The 13,959-nt window shown below is 35.5% G+C and overlaps 1 protein-coding gene across 8 annotated transcripts in view; it reads right to left on the minus strand.

Moving 5' to 3' along the window:
* ADGRB3 (adhesion G protein-coupled receptor B3) overlaps positions 1–13,959 on the minus strand; it is a 463,944-nt gene that overhangs the window by 24,936 nt on the left and 425,049 nt on the right. For 7 of the 8 annotated variants that reach the window (XM_021389992.1, XM_021389989.1, XM_021389985.1 and 4 more), the window contains 5 exons: positions 10,206–10,304; positions 9,691–9,862; positions 5,332–5,427; positions 3,906–3,945; positions 713–1,356 (listed from right to left, as the gene is read on the minus strand). In XM_021389992.1, coding sequence (XP_021245667.1) covers positions 713–1,356; positions 3,906–3,945; positions 5,332–5,427; positions 9,691–9,862; positions 10,206–10,304 — 1,051 coding nt within the window. The remainder of the gene's footprint in view (positions 1–712; positions 1,357–3,905; positions 3,946–5,331; positions 5,428–9,690; positions 9,863–10,205; positions 10,305–13,959) is intronic. The other variant, XM_021389990.1, reaches the window with a different exon arrangement.

Consider the following 13,959-nt stretch of genomic DNA (forward strand, 5'->3'; position numbering starts at 1 on the left):
GAATGACAGTATCTCACACTTAAGTCTTCAGTTACTTCTGTAATATTTCAGTTCTGCAGAAATATGGTAGTAATGACGACAACCACTTTTAGTAAAGGTTTTCAGTTCATTTTTACAATCTGACTGGCATCTGGGATACATTGCAAGAAGTCTACCTCTACTTATTGCACGTCATCTGTACCACTGCCTGCATACACATGCAACCATGCAAACATGCATATAAAGTAAATCTCTAAATAGTAAACTAATGTATGGAAGAATCCAATACTTACACTAATGAAAGCAGAATCAGACCTATCATATCTGAGTGAGACATTTTCATTGGTAAAATGGCAAATATTTTCAATTACAAGTGCTTGTGGGTAGGGTCAATGATTGTCATTTGTATCTTGCAGGAGCAGTATTCTCATAGCAACACAGTATTTTCCAGAGGTTTTCACTTGGTAGGTCATGAAATCCTTTGCAATTGTTTGGAATGCAAAATCTCCAGAATTGTACAGCTTCATACAGACTGACTCTGAAACTTTAATCTTATTTTCTAGGTATAAACACTTACGATACCAAGAGAAATATGAACAGTGACGCATGATCACAAACAATAATTTCGTCTGAATTAAAAACGTTAGCTTAGACCTCTTAGAAATAAGCCACAATATTTTGTCTTACTGTATGATTAGAACAACAGAGTATGCAACTTGATTGCGTCACTGACCTCTAGAGAGCTCATTGATATTGTGGATCCAGTTTCACTTCTTGATAATCCTGCATTGTCATCCAGCTCTGAGGCAATGAAATTCTTTACTGCTGTGCGGGGCTCAAATGGTAAACTCTGCATATGTTCTTGGGTGGGGAGATGCTGGTCTAAATTGATATTAAATTGGTCCATTACAGAAGGATTCATATTGAATTCTGGATTAACTTTGTAGTGCAACAGCCTTTCATGAGGCAATGTATCCATGCCTATATTGATTTTGCTCTCATCTTTCAGTGATGGCTGGGTATTTACTGAGCTCCTGGGCATGACTATGTAGTCGCTTTCTATCATTCGTTCTTGAGGATGGACTATGTCCATATCTGCACCTCTCAAATTATCATCAGTGCATAAATACACAGTCCTCCGCAACTCACTGTTGTCTTTTTTCAAGCATTGATTAGCCAGTTCACTCATACTCATAGGCATGTGTAGACCTGTTGGTTGCTGGATGATGACTTTGGAGATGATGTTTCCAGGCAAGGTAGAATAGCTCATTCCTTCGGGGTTTGGTCCCTTCTCTTCTTCTTCATCGTTTAGTGAAATTCTAGAAAGCGTTCCTGTTATAGTAGCTGCTCTGCAAGGTCCAATGTCTTTATGCAGAACTGTGGGTCAGAGAACAGACTTCTTACAACATGAAACCATGTCCGTCAAACACTACTTTTGCTTGTGGCATTATGTAATATCCTTTACCATTGCATCTTCTTATATACTTTTTTGTGTTTCATAAATTTTATTCTATAAACACTGCCTTAGAAAGGGTTTTTATGAACTGATGTATACTCTAAGCCTCAATCATTTAAATAAAAGAAAACCAGCCATTTGTTTCTTCCAGCTTCCTTACATATCTTTGGTGACCTGCAGCTTAAGCAAGTCTTCCACGTGGAACTCAATTAAGGGTTTTCCAAAAACATACACTATGACTTCTGTATTGCCATTATTAACTCCACATAACCTCTTGGAAAATGTCAAACAGGCTGTAAGGCAGAATAATTTTGTCAATATGTCATAACAATCTATTGTAAGACTATGACTATGGACATGTATTCCTGAGCTCCTAAATGTTCTTTTTCACTGATTTTTTTCTAATGCTTCTCTGTGTTCAATTATTTTTAAAATAAAAATGAGAAAAAAAATAACTGCATTAGGAAGGAATTCAATTGCTATCAGAAAGACATAATTTGCCTCATGTGGAAAGGTTACAAATAGAATCATAGAATGGTTTGGGATGAAAGGGAGCTGTAAGATCATCTAATTTCAACCCCCCTCCGGTTGGCAGGGACACCTGCCTCTAAACCAGGTTGCTCAGAGCCCCATCCAGCCTGGCCTTGAATGCTTCCAGGGAGGGGGCATTCACAGCCTAATTGGGCAACCTGTTCCAGTGTCTCACCACCCTCACAGTAAAGATTTTCTTCCTAAATAAACATATATTATAAAACATTCACAATCCCCTTTTGATGTAGTCCTTCATGGTCAAAGTTATAGCAACATTCAACAATTTTTTCTTAGAGTAAGCTTCTTAACTAAGTGTTAACATTTCCATCACAAAATACAAATTTTTCAGTAGCACTAAAGCTACTTAAAAAAAAGCAAAGTATCCATCACAATCATTTCTCTTACAATTAAATACAAATTTACAGTTCAAGATTTGTAATGAAAGAAAAAGGTTAGGTAGTAAGAACGAAAAATTCTGTAAGTATCCATTTACTGAGTTTGTTCCAACTGGGTGCAACAATTTTCCTGTCCCGATTTAAAATAATATCTTAACTCACATCAATACCAGCTTGTGCAATAAAATCTGTCTCATGGGCTGAGACAGTAAGATGACTAGAAGTATCTCAGGTGTTACATTCACATCACTTTTGGTAGCCTGAGGGCTCTAATGACCCAGATCCTCCAGTACTTGACAGTTCATTGCCATGCTCCACAGCAAGCAGCTCATAAAGGAACCCACTCCTACCTCACACAAAACTAGTGCGGATTTTTCAATTATGTAAAGAACAATTTGCCTGTAAACAACAGTACGTAAATATCTGACACTGTGACAATTAACACCCCACACATCCTGTCACCCCAATCCATTTTGTTCAGTGCAGCATGGCTGCTGCATTGTTTCCAGCCAGACACTTCAACCAGTGACCTACTAAGTTAATCTTTCATTAAAAGGAAGTGAAGGTAATTTTTTAACTAGTAAAACCTGTTAATAAATTTATTCCAAATCTATTTCCTTAAGGCTGGTTGTACTGCAGAGGTATGGTGGAAAAAGGTAAAAAGTGGGAACAATGTAGATTAAAGCTGGATTTTTCTCTGCATTAGATCGTAAAAGAAATGCATTTATGTTACAATGGATTATCCAGTCCCTTCAAAATACATGTGCATATTAAATCTAATTTATACAGAGAACTATTATCATACTGCAAGAAACAGAGCTGGCAGTTTTTTAAAGGTGTGTGACTGGAAACTCAGACTCTACCTTAATTAGATCAACCTTCATGCCTTGCCATACAAACAGTAAAGACAGACTTCAGGTGGCTGACACAGAACAGCTAAGTCCTGCATCTCCTGCCCTGACTCACTCTGCAGAGAAGTCACTCTCTCTCTTTTTCTTTCTTCACTGAAAATAGAGGGTGTCTAGGTAAACTTACCTCCCTAGGAAAAACTCTCCTTTGGGATAATCTCCTAGAATTAAAAATTTCTACAGAGCTTGGGGGATTGTTTGTTTTTCACCGTGTTTTACTTAAGCAAGGTTGGGAAAAGAAAAGAAAAAAAAATGGCTTAAAAGGTATTATTTTTTATATGCAGAGGCAGGCAAAGATGACTACTTGAAAAACACACTACTGAAATATCTTTAAAATAAAGTAGAATCCTATTTCATTTTCCTGACACTCTGTTCCTTAAACTACTGTTCAATTCGCTTAGAGCCCTGAAAAACAGTCTTTTTAAAACTAACACCTACCTATGCATCCTTTGTATACACAGGTGATATAGTAATAACTTATACATTAGTTATACATTCATATAGCGGCATCAATTCTTTTTTCTTTAACATTTATAAATCTATGTTGTAAACAATTATCACATGGTATTATCTACTTCAGAAGGAACTAGTAAAATACTTATTTTTGTTAGCTAAATACTCTCCCAGTATTCTTACCTGACCGACAAGCAATGTCCACGTCCTTTTCAAAATCAGTCTGTAACAAGAAACAATGGACAACAGTTATTAATTGAAAACTAAACCACAATACCTTTTTGCCAACTAGCGCTTCCAAAATGTCCTACTTACAGAGCCATAGTCTCTTAAAAGTGGTTTCTTGTTGCTGAGAAGGTGAAGCATATTGTTTTACAACAGCAGAGCTTTACAAAGTTTCCTAAAGTATAACTGGGTGGTTTTCAAAGTATGCTTGCCTGACCAGAAAAAATAAAATAAAATAGGTGGAGGTAGAGTATATAGCTTTAATAAAATTATACAGTGTATTTTTTTAATATATATGGAAGAGTAACTTCTACATCCCATGGAAGGATCATCTCTAAGGAAGCTTTTCATAGTTATGTTATAAACAGAAAAACAGAGAACTGTCTGCAATACAAATTACTGTGAATAACTGTAATTCAATTAGTCCATGCTGTCTGAAACTTCATTAATTTATTATGGAGTGTTTATTTGTTATATAGCATTATGCCCATCCTGGCTACTAATGCAATAAAGTAAACTTTGTATTCCTTGAAAACAAACATAATTTATTTCAATAAGTAAAAACATATTGTAAGTATTACGAATGATCATTAACAGTTGAAAATCTAAACACGCTTTTCCCAGATAAACAAAACTATTTATCCTGGCACAGATTTCACGTACTTTTCAATTACTTTTAGAAATTTCCATGAAGATTTATTAAATTAAAAAAAAAATTAACAAAACTGACCTCCTTCTTGCTTATGAAGTCCAAAGGAAAAATTCTTATTTAATTCATCATTTTTTCAAGGGCAACTGATTGATTGCATGTTTTAGGGCATGATCCTATCTCCATCCATTATAATCAATGACAGTCATTGAAAATGAAAGGACAAATATGTAACATACTACCTAACAATATTAGTAAATCCAAATTGTCATAATAATCCATTCACTATCTTGATAATCCAAGTCACTAAATAGATTACCCTTTGAGAATCTCTAGCACTTTCTCCTTGTTTAAATTATTTTGAGAAGAATATTTTTAAAGAATTTGTGAAGGGAAGACTCCCAAATGCATCAGTGCTCTTTACACCAATGGTAGAAAAAAATCACTGTATGTCATTAGATTGTTCTTTTCCTTCTCATGTGTAAAAATCTTATGTCATGATGAAAAGCGGTGGAGGATACTAATGTATTCTGCTCAACAGAATGATCACACCAATAATATAAAACTTGCTAAGAGGTTTAATCAAATAGGTAATGACCTAAACAGACTAATGCTTAAAAACATTAAAATTCCAGCTGTGCGTACTTGCCATGTACAGTAGTGCAAGTTCTTTTCTTTTGGCTAAGAACTAAAATACTACTAAATTAGTAGTCAAAGATAAAAACAAAAGCTAACCATGATTTGAGCATGTCCATTAGGAAAAGAACTTGACGAATCTGCATTGATTGGATCCTGGCAATTTCTTAGTCGACATCGGAACGCATCTTGAACCTGTGAAAACAATAACTTATACTGATTCCTGTGAAACATCAAATACTCTGCACAAGCACTTTTGAGGAAATACTTTTTCACAGAGAATACTCTTTGGTTTTGAGCATAATGCGTGTGTAAAGAAGTGTTACTATGCAATACTTTTGTCAGAAATATGTAGTTCAGCAGAGAGACATATTTAAAACAAAAATTCAGTTCTGTTTTCTGGCAGTTGAAAGCAAATATATTTTGCTGAACTCTCACACATACCACAATAGAGTCAACAAGGCAGCTTTGGGAACAGAAAAGAATATTTTTATCAACAGTTTAAAAGTATACAGAGAATATTTCTTTGAATGCAAAACCTATTTTGTTTCATTTCTTCATGTATCCTCAGATGTATTCCAAGACAGTAATAAAATAGAAATATTAATACTTGAATTTTGATTTCATTCAAGTCACATCTTGCAAACTGTTTGCAAGATGTGACTTGGAAAACAGGAACTTCCTTGGGTGACTTTTAGTCAAGACAACCTAGTATCATTTATTGTTTGAATATGACAATATTCTGAATGGAATGACTAGAAAAATCTACATTTCATTTATTATCTGTAGAATTTGCTTGATGTCTTATTCAGAATAATTAAATGGTAGAAAATCATATCCTACTCATGGACATTTTGTGAATAGCAGAAGAGGATAATTCAGTAATTGCTGCTGATAAAAAGGCATTCCCTTTTAAAACATCGTATTCTACTGCAAACTGTTTAAAAGCTTTCACAAAGAGGAAACACTGAATTAGAAAAAAAAGATTTATTTCTGTAATTAGGTAGCATTATTTTAAAGTACTTAACCCCTAAATGAGCAAGTGTGATCTGCAGTCTTGATAAGTAACTGGTGCAGGTGGAGAAACACTAATATAGAGTAGAAAGAAGAATAAAGCAAGGTGAGAAGTTTTTGATCGATTTCAAAACACCAAGACTTCCCACATGTGGTAATGTAGAGTGTGTTTGACCTGTATTGTGACTCAGATTCTGATTTTAGGCATTACACTTACTGTGGTTTTGCATATGTTTGACATTAATTTAATTTCTCATCTTGCAATTGTTGCAAATTTAATCCAAGTCTTCCCTCACTTTATCAATGACGAAGTCAGGTTACACTCCAGAATTCATGCTCTTGGATAAGCACTGGCACAGTGGTTTGACAAAAAACAAAAAAACTTATCTTGTAAAGAATGCTGAATCTTATCTCAAACCTCATGATAATTGACTCCAAAGAACTGTTACTTCAGAACATACTCTGAGACCCCTCACCTTATGCAGTGATCCTCTTTATTTTTGGGACTTGTGTTGGGACCTGTGTCCATATAGCTTCCCTGGTTCAGTTAGCTCCAGAGTTCACAAAAATCTCCTGCCCTACTTTCCCTACTTTCTAGTAGTGAATCCTGACGCTAGGATTCTCTTATATGTGCATGTTTCTTACAGTATTTCTGAAGGACAAGCAACATATGATTTGAACATGTCAACAGAACGTCAAATATCACTGTATTCATCATACTGACATGTGTTGCAACTTCCACGTGGCCTCACACAAATCACAAACAGAAAGTTGAGCCACCTAAATACTGGCATGTTCTGAATGGCTTGTTGAAACTTGTTCCTAGAATTGGCTAAGACTGTGCTGTCTTCACTTCGTACTTTGAAGCATAATCTTGTTTTCTCCATGCCTTCTAACATCAAGTTATGAGATTTTCTTAGAGCGAGGCAGAGCAGGAGAGACAGATGTGATGAACATGCAGATACCATGGAAGTAGTTTCCTTGGCAACAGAAACCCTAAGCTTTCATAACTTACCCTCTCTCTACTCATGCACTTTTTTTTTTTTTCTGCAATACAGAAATATAGGCTTTAGATGCCAATGATGCATTTAATCTAAATGCGCTGCAGTCAGCAAAGCACAGCTAAAGGAGAGAACATATGTGGGTTACTCCCATCACCAGCAGGAACTGGAGTTACGCAGTATGATTGAAATTAGCCTCAGACATTCTCATGCTCAAGCAGGACAGATAAAATATTTTGCTCTGATGGAGAAGAAGCTTCAGCACTCTTCTCTCCCATCATTTTCTGTTCTGTGACATATACCTCATCTTCTTCCAATGCTCAATTAGATATTCAAACAGCAAGAAGAGAAAAAAAACAAACTAGGCTCTCTGGGTTACAAAGGAGCCTTAAAGCAATGATACATGAGTCTCACTTTGCATTTTTCTTTCCTACTTTCCAATTGATTTATAAGAGGCCTTGTGCTTAGTAAGTATAACATTTACCTTAGAAGTTACAGAAATGAAGTATAGAAAGATTTAATGTCTTTCCAAAAGATCTTGAATTGATGTAGGGCAGGAATAGACACAGCACATCATGCAGTTCTATTCTAGTTGTATGTCTTAGTCAACCTCCCTGGCTCCTCAGTGCAGCCCTTGTCATGCCAGATCATTGATACAGTACACTACCGAAAGTAAAAAATGTTTCTATCATTTATGTTTATATGACTAGAGGGAAATAAGAGGGTTTTATCTATATAGCTTTAAAAGTCTTTGTCTTTTTGTAATACAACAACAATAAGGGCATAGTAAAACAGGGCTGTCTTCTTCTTTGTTTGAATTTTATGGTGATTTATTCTGCTTCACATTTTTTTTTGTGACAGTCAGAATTACTGTTTTGCCTGTGCTAGTATGCTATAAATATTAGATCAATCCTATAGGCTATAACTGAGATAGCTTTGTAGCTGTCATCAAGAATGACAAATATGCTGGCAGAGTTTCTCTGACATGCACTGGCAAAGCAAAAATCTTCTGCAGACAACAGAAGGTAACAGACTACTCTTTCATCTGGGGAGATACCCTGTGAAGTGCAAAGACTACATTGCACACTGTGCATGATGGCCTATCTTGGCTTCTACAAGGACTCAACAAAGGGTCTCTAGAACTAGACTAGAAAGCCAGGGTTGCTAGAGTCAGAATGAAACACAAATTAGTTACATCTCCTTCTGTGCAGGAACTTCTTGAATCTAACAAGTGTGTCTTTGATGCTACAAAGTGGTCCAAATAAGTGCAGACAATACACAATTCGTAAGAAAAAAGGTTCAGGTGCAGTAAATCTTACTTTTTTCCTCTTCTTGAAGAACTGCATTTTATTTTCACATATGAAAAATTGACTTTAATTAGTTTCTCAGGTATTTTGCATAATCTACTCTTTAAACCTAGAGGACTAGAGAAGATGTAATGTGTTATGTGACATACAGTTCAAACAGCAGTACATCTAGGCTTCTTCATCTTCTACTACTATTAGCAATTTGGTTTCAGCTAATCTATTTTTAAATGTGGTGAAATTGTCTCTGTATCTTTACTTCTGCCTAACTTGTCATGACTGAAAAGAAAACTCCATCTTCTTTGGAGGACACCATATTCCTCACAAGGGAATGGAAAATACTGTAGAAAATAAGTGTCTAAATGGACATGAGCTCTGTAAAAAGATATGCTGGTGGAACAAGGCTACTGCTCTCCACTGTAGATCCATCCAACAAATTTTTAATAGATGCTCCCACTTCCACAGATCTGGAAAACTTATTTCAGTGGAAGTGTTGGGCTGGTTAGTAGTTTAGATTGTTAATGAAGCTGTCACCATAGTCAGGTTAAAGAACACTTACACAGTTGCTCTGAAATTAGATTTTAGCTGCAAAGGGCAGGCCAGGGATACTCAATTTTTCTTGCTGTTCCCTAAATATTATTTCTCTTTGACTTCATTTAAATACATTCTCGCCAGAATGCACAGAAGATGAAGGGATAGCTCTCTTCACCAACCTGTCATCTCCATGACTCCTCTTTCAGGGCTAGTATGTGCAGAAATAATTTTGTATTTGAATCAGCATCAGGGATTGTAAAAATCTATAGCTTTTGTTCTTCAAGAAAAGGACGTTTATGTTAGTATTTCCCTATACTCATGATATTGGAAAACCCTAACACCCGGAAATAAACGGAATTTGGGATTGACTGAAAGCCACTTTTGATCAAGTGGGTACAGTTTTATACTGAATCTGACAGTCTGCATTTGGAATTAACTGATCCTTCCCACCCTCTCTTTCACTTGTTCCTCTTCATCTCATCTTAAAACACTTTACTCTTTCTATGAAATATATTTCTGCAGAGGAAGCTCAACATAACATTAAAGAACAGTTCAGAGATTAACAGGAACACAGCCCATTAGAAAACTGGGAAGCCATTCCTCACCTCCCTTCGGAGAATACAATGGACCATGACAATAACAAAGCCTTGTAATGAATCAAATACTGCAAAAAGTATCTGAAATAATATTGATCTTTTGTCTGTCATAGCCAGAACTGCAGACATCCAAGTCAAGGCCAGAAGTGGCAACACCACACAGGAGCTCCAAAGGGATGCCCTATTGAAAGAAAGAGAAAAGCAGCACTGTAAAATTATTAAAATAAGAAATGGAAAAAATGAATGCTCACTTTTAAAATAAAACATATTTAAGGATGGCACTATACCAAGTTAACTTGAAAATCACAGACAAGTATGTAACAGTGTTGGTACTTTATGTTCTAAAGAACATCCTGTATTCAATTAATAAACACAGTTGCAATTTTTTTTTCATTGTTAAAAAGTATTTAAATGTGCTCAGCACTCTATACAGTGTTAGCAAACACAGTTGTCATCATCATACTATTGTCTCACATGCACTGTATAAAATTTGTAACAAGAAGATGTAAATGATCAGGACTAACATGGCATTACTGGCGGTGGTGGCTGACAAAGCTGTTGTTGAAACTACTCCACACTTGGCACATTTGAGCGTCAAACCGCTATGAGGCTCACTCATCTGACTGCAAACAAACAGAACACCCACAAAAAGAACAAAATATTGAATTGTCACCAAAAAACGTTGCTACTGAAATTTAGCTTTTAAATATGATGTCATGCAGAAAAATAAGTAGACTTATTCAGGATGAACGCTCTATGCTGTTGCAGAACTGTATGCTGTACTTTAAAACATTATTAGCTTTAAATATTAATGCTATGGGGCTTCATTTCATGCAGACTCTATTTCTTCCATTTAATCTAAAAAAGGCCCCAAATATCTTGTGATCAAAACTGCTCATTACAATGAAGTAAACATAAGCATGTGCTAGGATTGACATACAAAGTGAAATCCCTCTATTCAGACCTGTTATGACTGTTGTATTTGAAAAAGAGTATAAGACAAAAATAAAAGGAGTTTGAACATACCATTGCAGATCATTAACAGGGAAAGAAATCCACAAAATGTATTCAAGCATCAAACCAATATGGGAATACTGTTTTGTTAGATTTGAATGGCCCACTAACATCTGGAGTTATTTTATTCATGCTGAATGATGGTCTGAATACAGGGCTTGAAATGTATGGATCTGATGAAATAAATATCAGTTGGTACTGAAAAAAGGGTGAGCTGTTTTGTATTTTAATAAAACACAGTACACAAGCATTAAGCTCAAAGTGGTTTGTATGGATAATTGTACCTCAGCACCTGTCAGAAGAGTTAAAGGGAGAAACCTGGAATTTAATATTTCTTCTAAATAGAGCACATACACAGCTTTCTGAGTTGACTAAATAAATACTTTTGCTATTCTTTCTTTGTCTGCTGTCAGAACCAGGAATAACCGCAGCTGACTAAGACATGACAGGAAAGATATTCTGAGTTGGAAAATGTGACCACGATGAAAAAAAAGGTAACACTTCAGGTTCTTTCCAACTTATTTCAACTAAAGGAATGCCTCTTTATAGCCAAACTCAAGATTCACATGACTTCAAATGCTGATCTTCAGTAGCTTCAATTTTAATAAACCAAATGAAGATTTTCCATAAAAACAGTCATGCAGAGCCATGACCATGTGTAAGTTGATTGTGGGGATTGAAAAGAACTCTGTCTCTACACCAATTTACACTAATTAAAAATCTATGTTGATGAATGAGCTAGAAACATGCCACGGGTAAGCTTAAACTAAGTTTTGGAAAGCACTCTTCATCTTTGCTGCACAATACTTCACTATCATTGGACTATCATCTCCTTAGAGATGATAGATTTGTTTATAGATCTGTTCTGGATCTTGTAAATAATAATAGAGCTTGATGTATGTGTTAACACAATCTTTCTGTCCAGATTTACACATATACTATATCGTATGACAGAAGAATGATTGAGATCCATCAAGACAATATACTGTATTCTTCTTTCACTTGTTTATTCACCCTGTGCTTATTAAGGTGAGAAAATCATGTGGAGTCAGTATATTCTGCCTGATTCACTGCTTCAAATCCTACATAAATGATTTCCACAGCTAAACATTTGACAAGCGTTGAGACCAACATGTGTCATAAAGAGAAATGTTGCCCTCCTGAACAAGAGATATTTGAGAAATGAGTAGCAAAGCCCTTTCTACCAGAGGCCAAATGCTGCACAAGTTCTTTTGCCCCAAAGAATGACTCAAGACTTCATTTGCCAGCTAGTAGCAAGCAACGGTGCTACCAAACCACCATCGCATCCTACCACAGGAGTTAAACACAGAATCACAGAATTGCAGGTGTTGGAAGGGATCTCTACAGATTGAATCATTGAGTCCAACCCCTCTGCTATAGCAGGTTCGCTACAGTAAGCCACACAGGTAGGCATCCAGATGGGTCTTTGAATATCTCCAAAGAAGGAGACTCCACAAACTCTCTGGGCAGCCTGTTGCAGTGCTCTGTCACCTGCACCAAAAAGTTCTTCTGCATATTTGTGTGGAACATCCTGTGTTCCAGTTTTTGGCCATTACTCCTAGTCCTTTCACAACACACTACTGAAAAGAGTCTGGCCTCATGCAGTTGCCTCCCGCACTTCAGATATTTATTTACATTGATCAGATCCCCTCTCAGTCTTTTCTTCTCCAGCCTGAACAGCCCCAGGTCTCTCAGCTTTTCCTCGTATGAGAGATGTTTCAGGCCCCTCATCATCTTTGTTACTCTCTGCTGGATTCTTTCTAGGAGATCCCTCATTGTTTCTTGATTAGAGCATCTTTATACTTACTCAGAAAAGCTGGATTGTTTCTGACAACGATTTCTAGATCTTTACCCATTTAGTTTAAAATAAAATACCTCTTCACTAAGTTGCTCGCTGTTAGAAAGCAAGTTACTTGTTTCATCAGGAAGCAGACTATAGGCAAATAGATTTATATAGCCTACAGCTGAGTAGCTGAAAAAAATAATTCAGTTAAATTTAAGCTTAGACATCTTTAGAAAATGTACAAAGCCAAACCTGTGGCTGATCCAGCTCCTGAAATCATTGGAATTAGAGCAAATATGAATGTGATTTGCTGAATAATACGTTAGTACTGCTGTTACAATACTCTAGCTTTCATTAGAGTTATTACAAAGTAAAGGATATCGATGGAGCAATGTATACAAAAGTAAGGTTAAGAAATTAATACTTTGTAATGAAACAGCATGGAATGAAAGCTTCTGGTCCATACTTATCAGAATGACAGTGAAAGAACTTAAAACTAGAATGATTTAATTAATATTAAATGTAAATCACACCAGCCAAACTATTTGTCATAAATCTGCTCATTCAACCAATGAACTGAAATTATTAGGAATGGTATTGTTAATGGAATGGCAAAATAATTCTAAGTGAAACTTAAAAAAAATTACCAACAGCCACAACACATAGTAAAATGAAGATACCATTGTTTATCATTGCTAGAAGGGCAAAAATTGTTGCTGCTAACTACAAGCTTGTCTGAAAGACAGTACCAGAATATGTAGCTGTAAAAAATGATTATGCAAAGTTTTAATATATTTTTATAAACATTAAGTGATAATGAAATTGTGAAATATTTTTTGAAATAGGTTTGCTGTTGCAGCCCTTCAAATCATTGTCATTCACTGTTTTTTGATACCATCACTGTTATAAACATTTTTTCTCATCATAACTGAGATAATTTGAATGTAAATGCAAAAAATAGTCAATAACCCAGAATTTGCATTTACTTATTCTTTTTGCTTTTAAACTTTTTAAAATTTCAAATTCTGTTACATTAATTCAGAATATAGGTGTAGACATGGATGTCAGAAAGTAGGTAAATTCTTCACAGAGTCAAGAGCGGCACAATAGCACTGACCTCGGTAAGAACTATGTAGCTGTAATTTGTGTTTTACAACAGTTTACACAAATGAGTAACATTTCCCACCACAGTAATTAAAGTTGGCAGCCAGACAGAAAAATAATCAGTTCCCTCAGTAAACATTATTCATGAAACTATTTTCCTATCTGAAACAAGTTTCAGTGTATGACAGTCTTGTAAAATCTGCTCAGATTTGTTTAATCTTCATTCTTAATACTGCTGTACTTGTGTTTTATTATGTTTAGTTTATTTAGTTGCATTCCTTCAAAATAATGCAACTGCAGCTTTTGAGATGAATGGAATCTGTTAGACACGCTATTATGCTGGTATAAATGTTCAA

The sequence above is a fragment of the Numida meleagris genome, chromosome 3 (genome assembly GCF_002078875.1).
Source record: "Numida meleagris isolate 19003 breed g44 Domestic line chromosome 3, NumMel1.0, whole genome shotgun sequence".
Taxonomy (NCBI): Eukaryota; Metazoa; Chordata; class Aves; order Galliformes; family Numididae; genus Numida; species Numida meleagris.